This window comes from Cebus imitator, unplaced genomic scaffold (genome assembly GCF_001604975.1).
Source record: "Cebus imitator isolate Cc_AM_T3 unplaced genomic scaffold, Cebus_imitator-1.0 Scaffold37, whole genome shotgun sequence".
NCBI lineage: Eukaryota > Metazoa > Chordata > Mammalia > Primates > Cebidae > Cebus > Cebus imitator.
Window position 1 is genome coordinate 5844573 of NW_016107352.1, and position 22806 is coordinate 5867378.

A 22806-nucleotide genomic window follows, 5' to 3' on the forward strand; every position below is an offset into this window, starting at 1 on the left:
CACAGTGCCTGGCCCCTCATTTTCAAACATAAAGCACACCTAGCTCTGTCTCAGTGAGTACACTCTAGGACCGTGATCCTAGCAAGGCGGCCGTGTTGGGGCTGACAGCAATAAAAAGCTCACCTCTAGCTTGGCATCCAGGTCTGCATCAGAGGCAACAACATGTTCATCTTCCTTCTTCCCTGTGGCTTTAATAAAGGCCTGCTTTGTTTCCCAATACTTCTGTTGCATCTTATTTACAACTGATTTATCTTGAGGATATCGATCCTGTAAGTCCCAGGGATAACTGCTAAAAAAATTTCAAGAGCTGTTTTATTCACAACTTTCATAAAGGTTAAGATATTTTAGTGTGAAATGATTTATTTCAACATGACTTTCTGTGACATATTTACATTTACAACCTTGATAAACATAGGAGCAATTTCTTCTATGGGTATTACACTAAGAAAGTTAATTAACTCTTTCTGACTCCAAAACCTTAAAAGTCAGAGTGGAGAAATTTAGAATCTTTTGCAGGAAATAAAGAAGCTAACCCTTGAAAAGAATGTAGATATCAACAGATTAGGCACACCCCTTTTAGAGGTGGAGAAGGTGAGGTCAGGTCAGACAGGGTGACTGGCCCAAGTCACCTCAGCGAATCACAGATAAAGCTAGACACCAACACACTCCCTCCACTCTAATACTACAACCAGCACCGAGGTGATGGCAGAAAAGCAGAGATAAGAGGCTGAAGAACAGCATGCTTGAGATCTATTATGCAGGATTCGAAAATAGACTCAGAGTCAGAGAGTAGAATGGCGGTTACCAGTGGCTGTGAGGTAGAAGGAAATGAGAAACTGCTGTCCAAGGGGCACAAAGCTTCAGTTATGCAAGATGAATAAGCTCTAGAGATCTCCTGTGTGACATGGTGCCTACTGTTGTTTTTTTTTGAGATGGAGTTTCATTCTTGTTGCCCAGGCTGGCGTGCAATGGCATGATCTTGGCTCACTGCAACCTCCACCTCCCAGGTTCAAGCAATTCTCCTGCCTCAGCCTCCTGAGTAGTTGGGATTACAGGCATGTGCCACCATACCCAGCTAATTTTTGTATTTTTTTTAGTAGAGATGGGGTTTCACCATGTTGGCCAGGCTGGTCTCGAACTTCCGACCTCAGATGATCCTCCTACTTCAGCATACCAAAGTGCTGGGATTACAGGCGTGAGCCACCACACCCAGCCCCATGGTGCCTATTATTAACAATATTGTATTATGCACCTAAAATTTAAGAGGATTGACTTCATGGTAACTGTTCTTACCACAATACAATAAAAATAAAATGAATTTAAAATTGGTTGCAGGCTTCTGATAGTAAAATCTTTAGCCGGGCACAGTGGCTTATGCCTGTAATCCCAGCACTTTGGGAGGCTGAAGCTGATGGATCATTAAATGGTCAGGAGATTGAGTCCATCCTGGCTAGCACGATGAAACCCTGTCTCTACTAAAATTACAAAAAATTAGCCGGGCGTGGTGGTATGCACCTGTAGTCCCAGCTACTCGGGAGGCTGAGGCAGGATAATCACTTGAATCCAGTAGGCAGAGGTTGCAGTGAACTGAGATCACAACACTCCAGCCTGGCGACAGAGCGAGACTCTGTCTCAAAAAGAAAAAACAAACAAAACCCAAAAAACTTTAAACTCTTCAATATAAATGCTTAAAATGTAGATGGAAAGCCATTTTTCAGGAGGATTATAGTGAAGACCAAATCAAAAAGTATGTGAAGAAATTAGAAACTGGCCAGATGTAGTGGCTCCTGCCTTTATTCTAGCATTTTGGGAGGCCCAGGCTGGAGGATTGCTTGAGGCCAGGAGTTTGAGACCAGCCTGGGCAACATAGTAAGACCCCATTTCTACAAAAATTTAGCCAGGTGTAGTGGCATATGCCTATGATACAAAGCTACTCAGGAGACTGAAGTGGGTGGATTGTTCAAACCCAGGAGTTTGAGGCTGCAGGAAGCCATAATCATACCACTACACTTAAGCCTGGGAAACAGGGTGAGACCCTGTCTCTGAAAAAAAAAGAAAAGAAAAGAAAAAAGAGAAAAGAAATCAAAGTAATTAAAAAATGAAATGGAATTGTGTAAAAGTGATTTGAGTACCTCAAATATGGCTAGAAAGTTTGCTGATGGAGTTCCATCCCTCCCCTTGCTTCATCCACATCCTCTTCGACCTAGAGTTCCTGCCTCAAAGGGCTCCCTGGCCCCCCAGGCAACTCTCCTCTGTGGAGATGTACCTTCTTCTGTCCCTTCTCATCACTACCCTAAATGTACCAGGCTTGTGCTGAAACATGAGTTGGTTTATATGACTATATCAAAATACCAGTATCTCAAAACCTGATGATTTATACTTTCCTTCCAAGTTAATTAAATTTACAATTTTCGATTTGCACATTTATTCTTAAAAAGTCAGAAGGCATTTCTGATCCTTACAAATGGTTATCTTTGGAGAGAGAAGCAGGATTATGGGAGACTTTCATGGTCTACTTTATATCTTTCTGTATTATTTAGAAGTCATATTATGAGCTCACAGAAAGGAAAATAAGATGAAATACATATAACACTTATATAAAAGATAATCTCTCTATAGAATATGCATATTAAAAGGCTGGAAGAATATACTCCAAAGACTGATTATTTCAGGGGAATGGGATTCTCAGGAGTGGGACGTGGAATGGACTTCTTTGTATTCTTTTTTTCTTTTTTGTCAAAGATCATGGATTAACAGGGGGAAAAAAGCCTGTTTGGAAAATAAAAGAGACTTCAGAAATCTAGTGAACACCCCTTACCCACTATCATTTAACAAATGAGGAATCTTATATTTCAAAAGGTTAAGAATCTTGGCCAAAGTCACACAAGAGTGAAATCCAGACCTCCAAATCGCAGTCCAGTGCTCATTTCAATGTATTCTGCAGCCCCTCCATTTCAGCAGCAGGCTGTGGAGTAAGTGGGAGAAAGGATTTGGGAAAGGACCCACTTCTTGGGGCTGTCCAGTCTCTCTTAGGTGAGTAACTATTAATACTTCTTTGAGCCTGCTGCCAGGATATGACAACCAAGGAGTGTCCCAAGATGGAGCGAGCCTTTGTCATAATGAGGCAAGTTGGAACAACTAAAAGTGTAAAATGTCTGACAGCTCTTAGAGAACTGTCAGCTGGAGATTCTAGGGACTTTTTTTTTCTCTTTTACTCAGGGAAATTAAGTCCTTTAGCCATTTATTAATTACTTTAAAAAAGCGATTACATTTTAAGACATGTAAAAATTATTTTGAAGTCTGACATTTGATATCATAGAGGACTTGGGTATGTTGCTTCTCTACAGAGAGGGGAGGGGTTAAAAAGTGTATTTTTGGCCAGGCATAGTGGCTCATGTCTGTAATCTCAGCACTTTGGGAGGCCAAGGTGGGTGGATCACTTGAGGTCAGGAGTTTGAGACTAGCCTGGCCAACATAGTGAAACTCTGTTTCTACCAAAAAAGCAAACAAAAATTAGCCGGGCATGGTAGTGCACACCTGTAATCCCAGCTACTTGGGAGACTGAGGCAGGAGAATTGCTTGAACCTGAGAGGAGGAGGTTGCAGTGAGTCGAGATCACACCATTGCACTCCAGCCTGAGTGACACAGCGAGATTTTGTCTCAAAAAAANAAAAAAGTTGTATTGATTGTAATTAACTGTGCATTAAAAAAATATGTAACACATTTTTTTCATGATACAAGTTAAAGAAAATAAAAGTTCACAAAGATCTACTTGCTTGGTGGGTCATGGGTTCAAAAGAATTTGGAAACACTGCTTGAAGTGCTCTGGACCTTATAAGAGGTTTACAATGCTGCTTAGATATGTTAGAGGCACATAAATGTCCGTGGTAACATTGCCCTATGGTTATCATATCTACTTTATTTAGCATCATTTACTTTTGACAATGATTGGCTCCTGAATGTCCAGGATGGTTGAAGTCATGACTATAAAATAATAAGTGTGAGTAGTGTGTGGTTGTAGAGTCATTCTTTATTTTATAGCTGCCCTAACATAAAATTCCCTTGTAACTCTAAGGTTATAAATTATAAATAAGATACTAATAAAAATGCATCAAATCATTACATTAGACAAAATGGTGGTAAGAAAAACGATCATTAGATTCCCAAGAGAAAAGTTATACATACGTGAATCTTTTAGAGAATGAGCATTAGATAAGAATTTACAATATTTTTTCTTACTTGGTTTTCACACCATATTTAACAGGGATATTGAATTTGGCTCAGCATTGGTGAGGGCTAACATGATACTTACTGCTAGTGTACCACTTGTTTTTCCATTCAATAAACATTTATTGAGCATATGCTATATGCTTTCTATTTTCATTAACCTTTCCCAATTTAATAAAGATGAAAAATTACTTACCATTTGTGTCCTGACATGTTTTCTTCTTCTTTTTCTACTGTTGATGATTTGGGGAGAAGGGGCAGGAAAAAAGCATGAGAAGATAAGTTATATTACAACCTGAAATAAAACAAATATGTTTAACAGTTACACACTATATTATAGTTACACATTAATTTGACACACATAAAATGCTTCAATATAAGCCATTTCTAGCTGTATTTTAGGGTCCAACACTATTACACAGTAATGCTACACACGAGTGATGACAACAGTATAGCTAAGTAAGACTGGAAGAAATATCCCAAGTAAAGTTTAAAAAGTGAACAGGCAGGTTGAATGAAAAAGCAGGTTGCAGATGACTATATAAAATATAACACCATTTATATAGAGCTTTAAAATATGTAAAACAGTACTCTGTGTTGTTGAGGTATAAAATATTGTCTGGTAAAGGTATAGAGAATTGCTTAGCAATGATGAACACTAAGTTCCAGACAGCACACAAATGCAGGAGATGGTGTGGATGTGATTCAAGAGAGATATACAGTGGCTTCAAGTGCACACATAATGTTCTCTTTGTTAAGCTGGGTGGTGAGTATACTGTATCTGTATACCTCTTTATAGATTTGAAATAGTTTATAATCAACAATTTTAAAGAAACAAACCAGCACATTGCCAAGACAAAAACAAAAATAGAACAAAATTAAAAAACCTCAACCAAAAACCAAAAAAGAGTTGATAGGCTTGAATAAGATACCAAGAAGGGTACAAAGTAGGAAAATATGTATCTACCAGCCTAGCCTTGTATATTTATCTCATTAGTAAATACTGGAGTCACTTAATGTCTCTGCCCTGACTCCATCTGCTCCACTCATGGAAGCTAGCCCACCAGCCCAGCCAAATTAGCCCACTTGCCTAGCAGTCCCTGGAAAGAACAGAAAGCTCACTACCCAAAACAATGGTCGCTGGCCAGATACAAAACTTCGGGCTGCCATAGTGAATGCTCACAGCATATGAATGCTCAGACTGCTTCACAGAATCAATCCAATCATTCTCCTTTGGTCTCAGAAAGGGTCCTGGCAACCAGTACTCCTAAAATGATTAAAGATTTCCTAGGCTATTTAAAAATGTTTCAAGTGAACAAAATTAAGGTGTGGAAATCCCAGGCTTCAGGTATGGGGACAAGAGAAAGGACGAAGAGAATTTTCAGAGTTGTCAGTTGCCTCTGAAATGACAACATACTGTAATGAGCATCTCTCTTCCTTGTGGAGGGCATCCAAATATCTGGACAATCTGGTTTGGGAATGACATTCAGGGTGAGTACGCTCTGCCCTCCACTCAGTGCATCGTGGGGAGGCTACCGATTCCCAGTCCTCTTACCACCCACACAGCTTCACTGTAAGTACACGTTTACTTCAGTTAGCTTAAAATTTCCAACAAAATTTCTCATAAAAAGAGGTAGTTCAAAGGAAATGGAATTATCATGCTCTTCTCTTGAGTTCAATATCACCATGAACTATTAGGATAGTTGGTACTTTTTAATTAGTTTTTCTATTTTAGTAAAAAAAAATGTTCATTCTTTCAACAATTTAAAAGTGTCCAGTATAGTAGTGCTAACAATATGCACACTGTTGTACAACAGATCTCTAGAACTTTTTCATCTTGCATGACTGAAATTCTACACCCACTGAACAACTCCCCATTTTCCCTTCCCCCAGTCCCCAGCAAACTCTATTCTACTTTCTCATTCTATGAATTTGACTACTTTAGATACCTCATAAAAATGCAAACATGCAGTATTTGTGTTTTGTGATTGTCTTATTTTACTTAGCACAATGCATTTAATGTTCATCTATGTTATAGTATATGACAGCACTTCCTTCTTTTTTAAGGTGGAATAATATTGCATTGTATATATGCAATGTTTTATACATGTACATACACACCATTTTCTTTATCCATTCATGTGTCAATGGGCATTTAGGTTGCTTTCACATCTTGGCTATCTGGAATAATGCTGCAACCAACACAGTGCACAGTTAAGTTCTCACTTAAAGTCATTGACAGGTTCTTGGAAGCTGCAACTTTAGGCAAAATGATGTACACCAAGTCCTGAAAAACACTGTTTCGTTATAACGTTAATGAGAAACAACAGTTTATGTCATTTTGCCTAAAGTTATCATTTCAAAGAACTTATCGATGACATTATATGAGGACTTCATGTATCTCTCTGAGATCCTGTTTTCAATTGTTTTGCATAAATACACAGAATTTGGACTGCAGGATTATATGGTGGTTCTATACTTAATTTTTTGAGGAACCTCCATATTGTTTTCCACAGCAGCTGCACCATTTCAAGCCCACTGACAGTACGCAAGGGTTCCACTTTCCCTACATCCTTGTCAATGCTTATTTCCATTTTTTAAAATAATAGCCATCCTAAGCATTGTGAGGTGATATCTCATGGTTTTGGTTTCCAATTCTCTGATGATTAGTGATACTGTGCATCTTGGCATATTTTTTGGCCATTTGTATATTTTCTTTGGAGAAATGTCTATGCAGGTCTTTAGCCTATTTTAATTTTATTTATTTTTTTTTATAGAATAGTAATTGGTTAAATATGGGATACATGTGCATGAAGGGAGACAGTTTGAGATGAGCCATGGGAATGGAATGTTTCATCATTTTTATTTCTTTTTTTTTTAAATTTAATTTACTTTAGGTGCATAATATATCTGGCATTTCTCCCCATGTTATCCCTCCCCACCCACCCACCCCCCACTGTCTCTCCCCTACCCGCCCAACTGCCCCCAGTGTGTGATGCTCCTCTCCGAGTTCACAACTTGTCGTTCAACACCCACCTATGAGTGAGAACATACGGTGTTTTAGCCCATTTTAAAATTGGGTCATTTTGTTGTTATTGACTTGAAGGAGCTCTCTACATAGTACAGATATTGATCCCTTATCCAATATACGGTTTGCAAATATTTCCTCCTATTCTGTAGATTAGCTTTTTACTCTGTTGATTATTTCCTTTACTATGACTTTTAAATTTTTGCTTATTAAAATACCTATTAATTTAAATCCTTCATAGTGTAAGTTCTTATAATATGTGTTATTTATAGTTACAGATAACACAAATTGCTGAGCAAATTGCTCCTTCTACCTAGATTTCCAGGCTATTCCCAGATGATGATACCATATGGTAGTGTTCCTCAAGGTATTGTTTACAAGCCATTTGCATTGAAATCTTCTGGGGGTACTAATATACAGAATCCTAGACCCCATACCTTTCCTAGTGAACTAGAATCTCTGGAAATGATTCTGGGAATCTAGTTTTATAACAGGCTTTGCAAGTGATTCTTAAGCACATTAAAGTCTGAGAACCACAGCTAAATGGCACACCAGGAAAATTCTTTCTGGAAATGAGTCTTTCTTGAACAAACTACTGGATTATAGGCATGGGAGTAAAAGAATCATAAGTGGCCAAAATAAGGTCAGGTCTACAGGGTACTTCTGAATGTCTCATTAGAAGGCAGCTGGAGCCAGTGCTAACTAACATCTCTTTTTATATATGTTCTAACTCTATACACCAGAGACAATTAATACATATCTTAATATTTCTTGACACAAATCTATTTCGTTTTGCTCTATTACTTTCCAAATCCACAGCATCAAAATCATTACAATCGTCATCCATTCATTTCAGTTCAACAGTTTAGTTTATCAGACATGAACTGAGCATTTAATGAATATGTGCCTGTCACTCTTCCTGGCCTCAAGTACAGATCAGGTCTGTCTAATAGAAATATACTGTGAGCTACATATGTAAGTTTAAAGGTTCTAATAGCCATGTTAAAAAATTTAAAAACAGTGAAATTAATGTTTATATATTTTATGTAACCCAATATATCTAAACTACTATTTCAATATATAATCAGTATAAAAATGACTGATATATTTTACATTAATATTTTTGTACCAAGTCTAAAATATAGTATCTTATACTTTTCAGCAAATCTCAATTCACACTAGCCATATTAAGTACTCAAGAGCCAAATGGGGTTAGTAGATACCATATTGAACAGTGCTAGTTTAGCAGTAAAGACAGATACATAATTTCCAGAATCAGGAGAGCCTTGACATTGGCGATGGACATATAATAATGTCTCCTTAATGAATCCCCAAATTTGTAAGTTCTGCTGTAAAAATATTTTCTCTGTGAAATGGAATACAGTCCATGATTAGCTAAAACTTCATGATTCTGCAAAAGAAGCTATTTCTCCACTTCTGCCACAAGGCACTTATGAAGCAAGCCCAAAGTGAATGGTGTCACATCTGCAGCTTTTTAATGACACTGAAAAGACATCCTAAAGATCTTCTTGTGGTCATCTTACCTTGGGAGATAAGCAAAGAAGGGCAAGTATGAAGACGCTTAGGGACTGTGAGTACCATGATATTGTCACAGTCAGCACAACTTGATCACATGAATGTGTATGTTTTACAATTAAACTGTTTCCTCAAATAAGACAAAGCAGTGGCACCAATAATTAAGATCTGCTCAAAGAAGCAGAGGCCCAAGGGTTAATAGATCAATAAAAAGCAAGTTTCTAATTTTGATATAACAACCCTAGTAGTGTGGGAATGAGTTGGTGAGAAGGCGGCTCTGTGTCTAAGGCAGAAATAAAAAGGAAGGAAAGGCAACTTCCTGCTCAGATGTAGAACTGCTGTTGAGGTCAGCACCCTTTTCTTAGGTGATGCTAAACCCTTTAGATTTTCCCAGGCTGTACCTTGATGTGGTTGCAATATATTCACCTTATGGTCCAACACCAGGCATTAAAACTACTGTTCTCAGCCACATCCATTGAACTGAGAAACCACCTTGCTCTGTGGGAAGAATTGAGAGAACAGGGGGGAAGGACGCTTTGTCCAGGTTTTATGTTGGGATTCTATGCAATAACTATGCTCATTTTTCCTCTTTATATATGCTTGCTGTGCTGAGTCCTCAATTTTATTCCTCTATGTAGATGGGCAAAAGACTGCAACAATCATCCAACTTGTCATTACTTGCTAGAGCCATTTAAAAACCACTTTAGAGGGCTAATATCCAGAATCTACAAAGAACTTAAACAAATTTACAAGAAAAAAACAAACAACCCCATCAAAAAGTGGGTGAAGGATATGAACAGACACTTCTCAAAAAAAGACATTTATGCAGCCAACAAACATACTAAAAAAAGCTAGTCATCACTAGTCATTAGAGAAATGCAAATCAAAACCACACAGAGATACCATCTCATGCTAGTTAGAATGGTGATCATTAAAAAGTCAGGAGACAACAGATGCTGGAGAGGATGTGGAGAAATAGGAGCACTTTTACACTGTTGGGGGGAGTGTAAATTAGTTCAACCATTGTGAAAGACAGTGTGGCGATTCCTCAAGGTTCTAGAACCAGAAATACCATTTGACCCAGCAATCCCATTACTGGGTATATAAATTAAAGGATTATAAATCGTTCTACTATAAAAACACATGCACATGTATGTTTGCTGTGGCACTGGTCACAACAGCAAAGACTTGGAGCCAACCCAAATGCCTATTGATGATAGACTGGACAAGGAAAATGTGGCACATACACACCATGGAATACTATGCAGCCATAAAAAACGATGAGTTTATGTCCTTTGCAGGGACATGGATGAATCGGGAAACCATCATTCTCAGCAAACTGACACAAGAACAGAAAACCAAGCACTGCATGTTCTCCCTCATAAGTGGGAGGTGAACAATGAGAACACATGGACACAGGGAGGAGAACATCGCACACCGGGGCCTGTCAATGGGTGGGGGGCTGGGGGAGGGATGGCATTAGGAGAAATACCTAATGTAGATGACAGGGTGATAGATGGAGCAAACCACTGTGGCACATGTGTAATTATGTAACAAACCTGCATGTTCTGCACATGTACCCCAGAATCTAAAGTATAAAACAAACAAACAAAACATTTTAGGCTGGGTGTGATGTCTCATGCCTGTAATCCCAGCACTTTGGGAGGCTAAGGCAAGTGGATCACTTGAGCCCAGGAGTTTGAGACCAGCCTGGGTGAACATGACAAAACCATGTCTCTACAAAAAAATAATAATAAGAAGAAATTAGCTAGGTGTGGTGGCACATGCCTGTAATCCCAGGTACTCAGGAGGCTGACATGGGAGGATCAATTAAGCCCAGGAGGTCAAGGCTGCAGTGAGCCATGATGGAGCTACTGCATTCCAGCCTGGGTGACAGAGTGAGATCCTGTCCCAAAAAAGAAAAGACAAAAGAAAAAACCAAAACAACCCATTTTGAAAAACTGGACAGCCTGGCCGTGAATAAGCTATGCATAAAGTATTTTCCTAACACTCAAAGGTACATAGAATGTTAAAACAAGCCAGATTCTAAGTACAGAGTTTGAGTCACTGCTACAGAGTAGAGAGGAGTCAGTTTCTCCCTAGCTGCCTTGAACCCAGACACTAGATTCTTCTTCTTAGAAATATAATCTAAGAAGGTACTTTCATTCCACATAAGCTGGCTTCAGCTGCAATGAACGCTTGTTCTGACCTAGAACTCTTTTTCCATGCACTTCCTCAAGGCAGTGAAGTTAGCTGATGGAACTCCTGATCACTTTTGAATTATGCAAAGAATCTAAAGTTCTTGAGCCAATCCTTGTTCAGAGTAAAGGTAAGATCAGTAGTCATTCCACTATATTGGTATTCTCAACCCACAAAATTTGACTAGTTTTCAATATCTTTTCTTTCATACACTAAAACACATCAGGCAGTAACTGGGTAAAACTCAAATGTAGTTAACTTTTCTTCAGAGAAGCAGAGATGTGTACCTTCTTGTCAGTTTATTAGATCAACTATTTCTTTTTAATATGGAACTGGCTTCCTCTTGAATCATGTTTCCTAAGCACATCCGGTTACCTATGCAAAGACTCATGTCTCAAATTAATTACCTTTACAATTTTAGTGGTAGAATTTTCTCTTCCATTCAGTGCATAGCTCTTCTGTTGCTCGGAGTCCCAGCTGAAACTGAGTCCAGAATCCCTTTTTCTTGTGTCTGTACTGAGCATATGGTGGAGTCTCTTGAATTGCATATCTGAACCAATGCCAAATTTATCATTTTCCTCTTATTTATTCATAATTTCTATTTTCTATATAAAAATTGTCATTACCTTAGAGCTTTTCAGTTCTTTGGGAAGCGGAGGGCCATTTTTTTCCCCATAAGAAACACACTTTTTCAGACCAGGCGCAGTGGCTCACGACAGGAAGGAATCCTGGCACTTTGAGAGGCCAAGGGAAGGGGATTGCTAGAGCTCAGAAGTTTGAGCTCTAGCAACATGTTGAGCCCCTATCTCTACCAAAAATATAAAAAATTAGCTGGGCATGGTGGTGCGCATCTGTGGCCCTGCTATTCAGGAGGCTGAGGTGGGAGGATCGCTTGATCCGAGGAGGAGGAAGTTGCAGTGAGCTGAGATCATACCACTGTACTCTAGCCTGGGGGGCAGACTGAGATGCCCACCACTCCCTAAATGTCTCAAAAGAAAAGAAAATAAACACACTTTTCAGAACAGAACAGAGTCTTGCAATGATGTGGGTACAAAGTGGTACATTAGACACATCCCACGGTAAAATCACTCATTCCTAAACACCAGCTTCATGGCACCACATGCCGTGGAATCTAAGGTACAAATCTGTTCACATTCCAACATTCCTGTTACAGTCACTACCTTGTCACTTTTCTTTCTTCATGGAATATAAACGGTAAGATCTCCTGATCAATATTTTCTTATATTTGATGAAATGCAGAGTAATTCTTTAAAATCAAACCACAGTAAATTACACATCACTATATGCCCCAGACTTTCGTGGCTATTTGTATATAACTGAAAAAAAGAATCTGCCATCATGTTACATGTTGCCTGTGATGGGGCAAAATGCCATGGCAGAGGAAAGGGTCAGGGTTCGAGGGACACAGAGCAGAGGCACAGAGCTGGTTTTCCACACAGCCTCTGGGCTGAGTCTCTAAGAATTAGTAGTTGCTGGCGAGGCAAAGCCTAGAAGCATGGTGGGGAGGGAAGTGGTGTTATTCTAGGCAGAGGGAATGCAATGAACAAATTCTTCCACAACAGAACTGCCAGTGGTGTGTGTAACCAACCGTAAGCAGTTGTACATTATAACTTAAAGATGAGACATATGACAGGGTAAACAGAGGGGCCAGTCTCTGAAGCACCATGTGCCACCTTCAGCATTTAGATACACTCAGTAGCCACTGGAGGGTGGACACTCAATGCTGTTTATTTCACACTTGGTGGGCACCTTTTTTGTCCTTTGTTAGGGAGTTAGCTTTTGGACTATCCATCACAAATGTTGGAAGCTGGTGACATGCCTCTCAGATTTAGCTTTCCATTACATGATACTAATTTACATAACTTCTTCCTCATTCCATTTTCCTGTTATTTCAGAGATCAATTTCATCTGGAAATACGGCCAGTTTTCAGTATTTTATTCTTCCATACACTAAAACTTACACATCATGCAATAATTTTGTAAAACTCAAAATATAGTGAACTTTTCTTTAGAGAAGTGGAAATGTGTGCCTCCTACTCGGTTTATTAAACCGACTATTTCTTTTCAAATGATCTGAAGTGACAGCAGGTCTTTGGGTTTATTTCTCTCATGTGTAACTTAAGAACAAACAGAAGTCATATAATGTAGAGCCTAGAAAGAGATGAGAAACAACTGAATAAAGCCCCTTCCTTCTGAAATGGGACTTGTGATCCAGGGAAGAACAGGGCCTGAGAGCACAAAGCCAATCGTCCTCAGAGCCAGGGCTCCCACATGGCTTCTACACTTGCCTCATGAACAGAGGAAATACTGATTTGCCAGAGGTTTTAGGCACTAAGGTAAAAAATAATTGGATGTCTGTACATTTCTTTGGGCAAAGTATGTTTTCAGTATTTTTCCTAGATGTTTGTCTCTAGTCATTTCTTCTTATGTCAATAATGATTTTTATAATTTCTTATGGAAAGAAGTGTGTTTGAGTATAAATATTAAAATACTTTCAGTAGAAGCAGTGGAAAAAAAAAAACAGGAACAATTCCTCCAGGCATAATTAACCGTGTTAATTATTATTTTAAAATCTGGATTCATCAAATCCTATTCTCAAGTGGTTGAGAAATGGGGATTCCCATGGAGGATGGGAAGTTGAATTAGCCTTCCATCTTTTCAAAAGCTAAGCATTAATTAAAGTAATATGATTTTGATGAGTTTTTATGGGTGTTTTTCGTACCTCTCAAATACCACACAGCCTGTCTCTTCAGATTCTGATGTGGTCACAATTACCGGAGCATTCCACACAACTGTACACAAGGCTGCAGTGAGCTATGATCCCCTCACTGCACTTCAGCCTGGGCGACTCAGTGACTATACAACTTTAAATGGATTCTGTTTCCAGTTTTGTGTCTTGTGCAGCGATTTTTGACATTCCATAAATTCACAAGTAAATGTGAAATGGAATCATTTTAATTTTGTGAGTCAGCAAATCTTACCAAGAGGAAAACAGAATTCTGACCTTATTCAAGGTAGCTAAAAGCTGAGTTTTTATTTAAACCCTACAGATGCAGTTTTTATTTAACCCTAAGTCCCTGTTAAAATAGGTATTTTCTGTTAATGAACTAAGGTCTTAGGATATCTTCTTTTATTTAAAAAAAAAAAAAAACTTTATTTATTTATTTATTTATTTTTTGCCCAGGCTGGAGTGCAATAGTGCCGTTACAGCTCACTGCAGCCTTGATCTTCTGGTCTCAAGTGATTCCCCAACCTCAGCCTCTTGAGTAGCTGGGACTACAGGCACTTGCCAATATGCCCAGCTCATTTTTAAATTTCTAGTAAAATACCATAAAATACCAGCCAAGGCTAGTCTCAAACCTCTGAGCTCAAGCAGTATTCCCACCTTGGCCTCCCAATGCCAGGATTACAGGCGCGAGCCACTGTGCCCAGCCAAATATTTTCAAATGACCATTTCATTTACATTTCAAAAGAACTCAGGCGTTATATACAAATATAACAATGATTTAGCTTAATGACTTCCTAAAACCATTAAAATCACACTCCTAAAGTATGTATTTTGAAGTTTTCCCAATATGCTCCTTGATATAAATGAAAACTGGTAAATCCATGACCATGTCATACACTTAGTCATCACTTCAGCCATCTGGCTTCACTTTGCTCATCTGTAAAATAGTAGACTAGGCTAGTTGCCATCTAGGGTGCCCCCAGTCACAAAAATAACAAAATTAAATTATTTTCAGAGACATTTTTATCTAAGAGAAAGCTTAGAAATAATAAACACAACATCACAACATCTTCCTTTTCAATAATGAAAAAACTGGGGCTCTAAAAATGACTTCTCCAAGGTCAGGTTAAAGGTCAAGTTCACATAGAGAAATGCTGGGAATGACACACTAATCAGCCAGTTAACAACTTGGTGCTTTCCTCTGTTTCTTCATCTATTCCAAGACATGTTTCTGAAAGGAAAATATCCACTATAACAGAAACTGGAAAAAAAAATTGCCAAGCTACTTTAAAAAATGCCATCATCTGCAGCATTAATATTGTTTGAAAATATTATATCCAGGTAAAAACAAACCACAAAACTCAAAACTGCTCATTAGAGGTATGGTCTAGGGCTTGCTCTTCTTTCTTTTGCTTAAAGCCCTCCTTTCAAAGGAGGATTGATGGTGAATTTTGTGCTACACCAAAAATCATGCAGTAATAACAAAGAGGTTGGTAGTTGCAAGCAACAAACCTAAAAGAAATCTAAAAAGATAAAAATACATAATGTAAAATAACACTAGAAACAGAATAAATGGGTTGCCTCTGCTAAAGAAAACAGTAATTTAAAAAATTTATAGTACAAATTATATTTACCTTTAATTTTATTTAGTTTGGTTTATATAGCTTTCAAATAACAAATCGAATGTCACATATAGATTTTATTCTGTATTTACTGTGACATTTCCTCTAAAAGCTTAACTTCAAAAGGTAAAGAATGAAGGAACACCCTAATCAGACAAAAGTTTCTATCTACTTCTATAAAGGAATACTACACCCTTCAATGTCAGCATAGAACATTATTAAATGATAGGTCTAAATGTTATCCTTGTATTTTATTGGGATCAAGTTATAAAACTTGGTAGGCTCTTACACATCTTACTTTAAAGAATGGCACCAACTTAAATTTTCTTTTTATGGAAGAATAACCTGAAGTAAATTAACTTTATCACCTTCAACTATGCAGTCCAATAAAGCAGACACTAGCCACACGTAATTTGAGATATGGCTGGTATGAATTCAGATGCGCTCTAATGTAAAATTCACACAGGATTTTGAAGACTTAGTGACAAAAAATTAAATTGTTTCATTAATAAACCTATATATTTATTTATAGTTATATGTTATTTTTATTTTATGTTGATATATTATATATTTAAATTTTATATAACTACATTTATATATATTTATGTATAGTATACATTCTGTGGTATATTTAATTATAGTTTTTGTTTATATATTACATATTTTTTATATTTTATATTGAAACAATATTGGAATATTTTGGGTTAGAAAAATTATCAATTTAAGCTGTTTCTTTTTAGTATTTGCTTGTTTGTTTTGAGATAGGGTCTTCCTGTATTGCCTAGGCTGTATTGCCCAAACAATCCTTCCATCTCAACCTCCTGAGTAGCTGGAATTATAGGCATGGCACACGCCACAGTGCCCAGCTTATTTCTTTTTAGATTTTAAGCTACAAATATTTTACTACTAGTAGAATGTTTTAAATGATATATGTGGCTGCTATCACATTTTTGTTGGAGAGCCTCAGTCTAAGGCATTAAGCAATTCCCAAAAGAGCTAGAAATTAATTCCATAATTTAGATCACTAATGTTCTACACTAGTTAGTTACAAATACCCTTAAACAGTTATTTCTGCCCAGAATCTCTGACATTTTGTCAGAGATGTCATTACAAAAATAAAATCATATATATGTTCTTCTGAAATAACCAAAAAATGATTGTACTCCATATTTTTACAAGTTGTTTTTAAAAGGTTCACATCTATGTGCAAAATGCACTATTTGTTTCAAATCAGATTAATGTGAATGGTAAGTGAAGTGAATGGGCTACTATAAGACCATCAGAAGTAAAAATATAAGGACAATATTATGTAATATATACAACATATTTCCACAACTATAAAATGTATACATATATTTATAAATAAGAAACATGTGCAGCTAACCTTTAAACTGAATGGGTTTGAACTGCATGGGTCCACCTATACACCAATTGTTTTCAACCAAGGCAAACAGAAAACATATTTTCTATATTTTTTATAATTTAATTATATTTTTTCTTATAATTAAATATAAAGAGAGAAACCTGGTATGAGAAGCCTGTGTATGTGAAGAGTCAACTTTTCATATACATACATGGGTTCTGCAGGGCTCTGCGGGACTGAGTATGTGTGGATTTTGGTATCTGAGAGTGGTCCTAGAACCAATCCCCTGTGTATACGCAGGGATGACTTTAATTCATATGAAATAGAAAGGTATGAGTGGTTAACAATACCAGTGTGAAGGAAGAACAAGAGTATGAATGTGGGGACTATAATTATATGAAATTGCACATAAGCACAATGTCAGCCATCGGAATAATTGGAGACGCTAGTGTTTATGAGGTTCTCGTCTTTTAAGATTAAATTCATGAATGGAAGCCTCCAAAAGATGTGATCAAGCAATTTGTTATGACTCCACAGAATCTCCTGGTTGAGAGTGAGGAGAGAATTTACAGATCATTTAGTCCAACCTCCTCTTTTCACTGAAGGAACTGAGGGATATTTGGGGAAATTTCCCAAGTCACAGTGTAAACCTCGTCTTATTAAACTATTGAAATATGCAGACACCAATATGTGGTTTATAAAATGTGTATGCTGTGCACGGGTCCTGTAAACAAACCACCAAGCTCCTTTCTCTGGAAATGGCACATATTCCAGAACTTTCCTTGGTTAAGCTGTGGCAGCTAAATTGCATTTGAGTTTGGGCTGGCTTAGGAGCAGGGAATGCAGGCAGTCCAGGCAGGGGAAGGGAAGAGCAAAAAAGGATCTCAGAGGTCAGCAGCAAAGAAAAGCAGGCAGCAGAATAAAGTATACTATGTGTTCATGTACGCCCAACTAACAGCATCATGCTTGCCTCTACTGAGTCATCTAGTCGGTGTTATTTGAGAACTAATAAAGATCCCTTTTCCAGGATCTCTCTACTTTCTTAGGAAATAAACAGCAGTAAAGCCCAGAGCTTATAAAGCACAAGACTGATTATTTTGATAGGGGTCAGGAAAGACAGGGATTATTAGGCACATACCCTCTAGGGCAGGCCCAGGTAGAAAACCCAGAAAGTTGCCTGAAGGCACTGAGCTCCAGGTTAGGAGTGCAGAAAAGAAAGAAACAGGAAGGAGAAAGTGGGGAGTGGCTTGGCACAAACACAACACAATGTTTACACACTCCACAGTGATGCCAATGCTGCATATGGCAACACTGAGTCAACAGCATTAGGCACAAGGACACTCAGCTCCTGGCCTTCAGGGAGCAGTGGGTGGAAGAAAACTCTGCAGGGTGATGATGGGCAGTCTCCCTCTTCATGCACTCTGAGGAGCCATGGCCTTGGCGCTGTGCTGGGCACCTTCTCTCACAGTTTCCACTCCCTGTGCACCCCTGCTCACTTCTTTGGAGTGATGCAGAACCATACCATAACCTGCTGTTCTCTTCCTTCTCCCTAGGAAGAACAGATCCTATAGTCTTAACTCTGCCCACCTTAGTCCATCTAGTGTCTCTTCCCTTCCAAATTAGTCAATCTTCCTTGGTTTCTACCCTCAGGCCTCATTCTTCAACCTCCTTCTCTCTTGGTTCCCTTCCTCTTCCTTCTCTTCACAGTCAGAGGTCTAAGCCCATGCTGTCTTGTTCCTTTCTATACCAGCCCTGAGAACATCCTTCACTATGGGACCCACTCAAGTCCTCATTTCTTGTGACCTTTGACCATGTTCTCTTCCTTTTGTGAAATGCTCCTCTTCCTCTACTTTTCAGGAAATATTCTCCACATTTTTCTATCTTTTCACTTTTCTTTGCTGGCTTCTTTTCCTCTGCACCTGCATCTCAAATATCGGTATCTCTAAGGTTCCAAGCTTGGAAATTTACCTGCTCTTATTAGGTGACTTCTCATTAGGTGAAGTCACTTCAGCTGCCAGATGTATGCCGACAACTTCCAAATCACACACCTCTCTGGAGCACCAAATCCACATTTCCATCCCTAGATGGTAATCTTCACCTGTATTGTTCCATAGGCACTTCAAATTCAGCACATCTAAAACTAAACTTCTCTCTTTCCATCTGTACTTCCAAATTCTTCTTCCTGTGTTCCCTATGTTAATTACCAGCACTAAATCTACTGAACTGCCTAAGTTGAAAACATCGCTTCTTTTTCATCTCTCTCTCTCTCTCTCTTTTTTTTTTTTTTTTGCAGGGGTCTTGCTCTGTTGCCCAGGCTGGAGTGCAGTGGCACAATCATGGCTTACTGCAGCCTCAACCTGCTGGGCTCAAGAAATCCTCCTACCTTAGTCTACCAAGTAGCTGGGACTACAGGCACATGCCACCACACCCAACTAATTTTTTAAATTTTTGGTAGAGATGAGGTCTCATTACATTTCCCAGGCTGGTCTCAAGCTCTTGAATTCAAGTGGTCCTCCTGCCTTGGCCTCCTAAAGTGCTAAGATTACAGACATGAGCCATTGCATCCAGCCTCTTTCATCTTTTGCAGCCATCACTACATGATGCAAATGTAATTATTCCACTCTCCTACTTAAAATGCTTTAATTGCTTTCTCTTGCCACTAGAGAAATTCCAAACATTTTTGGAAAAAACACAGGCCCCTTCACATCCTGGCTCTCTTTTTCCCAAATCTTACTGCCCCCCACACCCTCCAACAGAACTATTCCCTCTGCACATGTCAGACGCTTGAGCTTCCCTGAATATACTGTCACTTTGAGGCTTTGAGATCATTTTCTCCACTTGGAATGCCTTTCCCTCTTTTGTCTGATTGACTAACTTAGAACTTACATCAAGACTCTCCTCAAATGTCACCTCTACAGTGAAAGCTTACCAGCTCAACATCTGTTCTTTATCCCTTTCCCCCAGGAGTCTTGCACTCCAGTCCTCCCCACTGAAAAAATTAACTACTCCATGCTGGTGGTGCCACTGGACTCCTGTACTCTCCTTCAAGGAGCTAATTACATGTGTATCTCCTATACCAGACTGTAGGTCCCATGAGTACAGGGACCTTCAAGTTCATCTTTGCCTGCTTAGCACCCTAAGCATGGCCCCCTGGAGCACAGTAGGTATTCAGTAAACATGTGCTGGGCAAGGGGCAATAATTACGTGCTACCACTTACCAAGCACGTCACACATGTGAAGCACTTGGCATCATTATGTCATCGCCACACACTATGAAGGGATATCAACCCATTTTGCAAGCGAGAAACAAAATTTACAAGGATGAAGTCATTTACCCAAAGTCAACAACTGGTAAACACAAGTTTACTTTTGATTTCTGAGCTCCTGTTTTTAACTACTCGGCTCTACTCTTGGATGAAAGGAGGTTGATGAATGGGGCTGTGTTTCTATAAAAACAATCTCCCCCAATCACAGGCTTAGGTGCTGGGTTAGTCCCAAATCCACTGCCAATATGGTGTTACTGTGCACAACAAAACCTGCAACTAATGATTGACTTCTCCCTTGATGGTTGATAGGGTTCCTACGACCAAGGAGAGGGGGCACTATTTATAAAAATCTGCTTCTTGGTCTCTGGCTTAGAATGCTCTACCCAGGAAACATCACAGAGAAGGCTGGATTTCCCTTAGGTTTCAGACATGGATGTCTATGCCCTGTTCTGGGAGAAAAGATGTGGGAGTGAGTGTGATCATGATGAGGGTAAAAGATAGATTTCAATGTGCATACTCTTGGAACATTGTTGCAATACTTAAGAACATTGTTGCAATACTTAAGAGTCGCTTCTTGTACAAATACTTTCATTACCTAGAACCAGAAGACTTTTCTAGTCTCCAATCCAGACTCTGAAAATTAACAATGACTTCTAAATCTTCAGTGGTCCATCACTGAACACATATATCTCATGTTTTCCGCTCCACAGAACTATAATACGTTCAGTTGCCTTTTTCAGTCACTCTCTTAATTCATGTATTTTCTACTAAATGCATTCTAAAATTGAACTCTGCAATGTTCTCTAATTCTAGTGACTTTTTAATAATAGTCCTCTATTTTCTGCTGATAGCTCCACCACCTCCACAACCATTCAACAAATAATTGGAATCAGTCCTATGCTTACACTGATTAGTGCATCTAATCATCCTGAATCACAGATGATCAAATTTGTCCAAGACCACTCAGCTAGTAAGGGACACACATACACATTGGGCTCCAAACATGAGGACTATTTGCTCTCCTTTACTTGTTGACTTTTAAATACACAGATATACATGGCTGGGAGTGAGGAATGCTCTTTCTCCCCACTCCCAAGCCTTATTTACCTGCCGAATTCCTATTGGTTGTTTAAGGCTCAACTCAAGGGCAATCTCCTGCATGAAGCATCTCAGGTTTTCTCTGCCCTCTCTCCTTTCTGGGTGGGATGCCCCTGCCCTGGGCTTCATTACCACCTGTGCTTCTATCTCCTCCCTGCTTTCCCTGAAAGGCAACTGTCACAATTGCCAGTTGACTCCTCTTTCTCTCTTGCTCAGTTGTAGGCTCCTTCAGAGCATGGTAGGGTCTGAGCCTTAGGATTCTGAGCATTTAACACAGCGCATAACACATGGCACATATACAACCAATGCTTGTTAAATACCAAGTCATCCCACTTCTCTGATTTGGTCAAAGGCCTGATGGATGATGTCATCTGAGTTAGCAAGAGAGACAGATGATTCCCATCATGAGTGATGCAGAGTATCATTTCCCCAGCTTTTCATGAACTCATTCTATCTCACTAGGTTTACAAGGAGACAGGTAGTTACCACTAATTGAGCAATGGCCACTTCTCAGACGCTGGAGTCTATGCTTCACCCATATCATTGAGTATCCTCACAATACTGCCAAGTGGACATAATAATTTATATTCATTTCATGAAGAAGTTTAAGATCAATTACCTTAAGTAACTGGTCTACAGTCACACAGAAGGCAGGCTTTGTTATAAAAAACAGGTATAAAGTGCCCTATCACATGTAGTCTTCCCTGGCCTGGAGAGATTCATTAGTTATTTGTGAAAATTAGTTACAGGCCCAAAACCCAAAAACTATGTTAATTTGATGCTAGAATACTAAATAGTAAATTGCTAGAATAGCACAAGTGTGGTAACCTAGTATTTATAGAGGCTCCAAGGCAGTTCTAACATACTCATCTATCCAGGGCAAATAATGCCTGCAGTCCTTATCAGACAGATGAAGATTATAATATCTATTTACTTCAAAGGGAGCTGAATATCACATAAGATCATAGCTGTCAAAGTTCTTTATGAAGGAAGAGGATAGAGACTCATTTTAGAGCATGGTGGGGGACAGTTTGATAGCAGTGGAAGACCCTAGGCATCAGAGCTACCTGAGATGCTGTTTAACAGCCGATGAGGGAAGCTTGACTGGGAATCCACATTTATCATAACAAGCCCCCAAATGATTCTCTGGGACACTGAAATAACAGGTTACAGCAGTGCTTCTCAAATGTTAACATACACATGGGGATCTTGTTAAAATACAGATTTGAATTCAGTGGGTCTGGAAGAAAGGAGCAGGCAGGCTAAGATTTTGCATTTCTAATAGCCTCCCAGGGGAGGCCACATGCTACTGGTCCATAGACCATGTTTGAGTGGCAGGGGCTTGGAAGATCTATCCCCACTGGAACAAATTAGCTTTGTTTCTGATTGCACCCCCCTCCCCCGGCCAACTTCAGAGAGTATCTTCCATAAAGCCCAGGGTCTTAGTACTGGTACAAAATTAGTTGAACTACTCAAACCAAATTGAAACACACTTTGTATCACAGGTAAAGCAGCAGCATTCTTTTTAGATACAGGTAACACATGTTTAGCATGTGAAAGAATATTACTACTGCGTGAGTCCTATTTAAAAGCACACATACATAAGCAGAATATGTATAGGAATAAAAAAGAAAAAAGAAAATAAATAAAAGTGCACAAAGCATTTTATATACATTATCCCTAATCCCCACCCTGCCCCCAACAAGGTATATATTCTT

At 38.8% G+C, this 22806-nt stretch overlaps 1 protein-coding gene and 1 long non-coding RNA gene across 19 annotated transcripts in view; one reads left to right on the forward strand and one right to left on the reverse strand.

Annotated features, from left to right (window-relative positions):
* Positions 1-22806, reverse strand: part of ICA1 (islet cell autoantigen 1) — a 158250-nt gene that overhangs the window by 132361 nt on the left and 3083 nt on the right. For 6 of the 18 annotated variants that reach the window (XM_037737304.1, XM_037737307.1, XM_017525202.2 and 3 more), the window contains exons 2-3: positions 4424-4460; positions 124-289 (exon numbers count right to left, since the gene is read on the reverse strand). In XM_037737304.1, coding sequence (XP_037593232.1) covers positions 124-289; positions 4424-4460 — 203 coding nt within the window. Of the gene's footprint in view, positions 1-123; positions 290-4423; positions 4523-22806 lie in introns of all 18 variants that reach the window. The other 12 variants (XM_017525204.2, XM_017525203.2, XM_037737311.1 and 9 more) reach the window with 4 other exon arrangements.
* Positions 4955-22396, forward strand: LOC119470671. Its single transcript, XR_005199609.1, has 3 exons — positions 4955-5800; positions 11032-11120; positions 21551-22396. It is a non-coding gene; the product is annotated as an uncharacterized LOC119470671 (long non-coding RNA).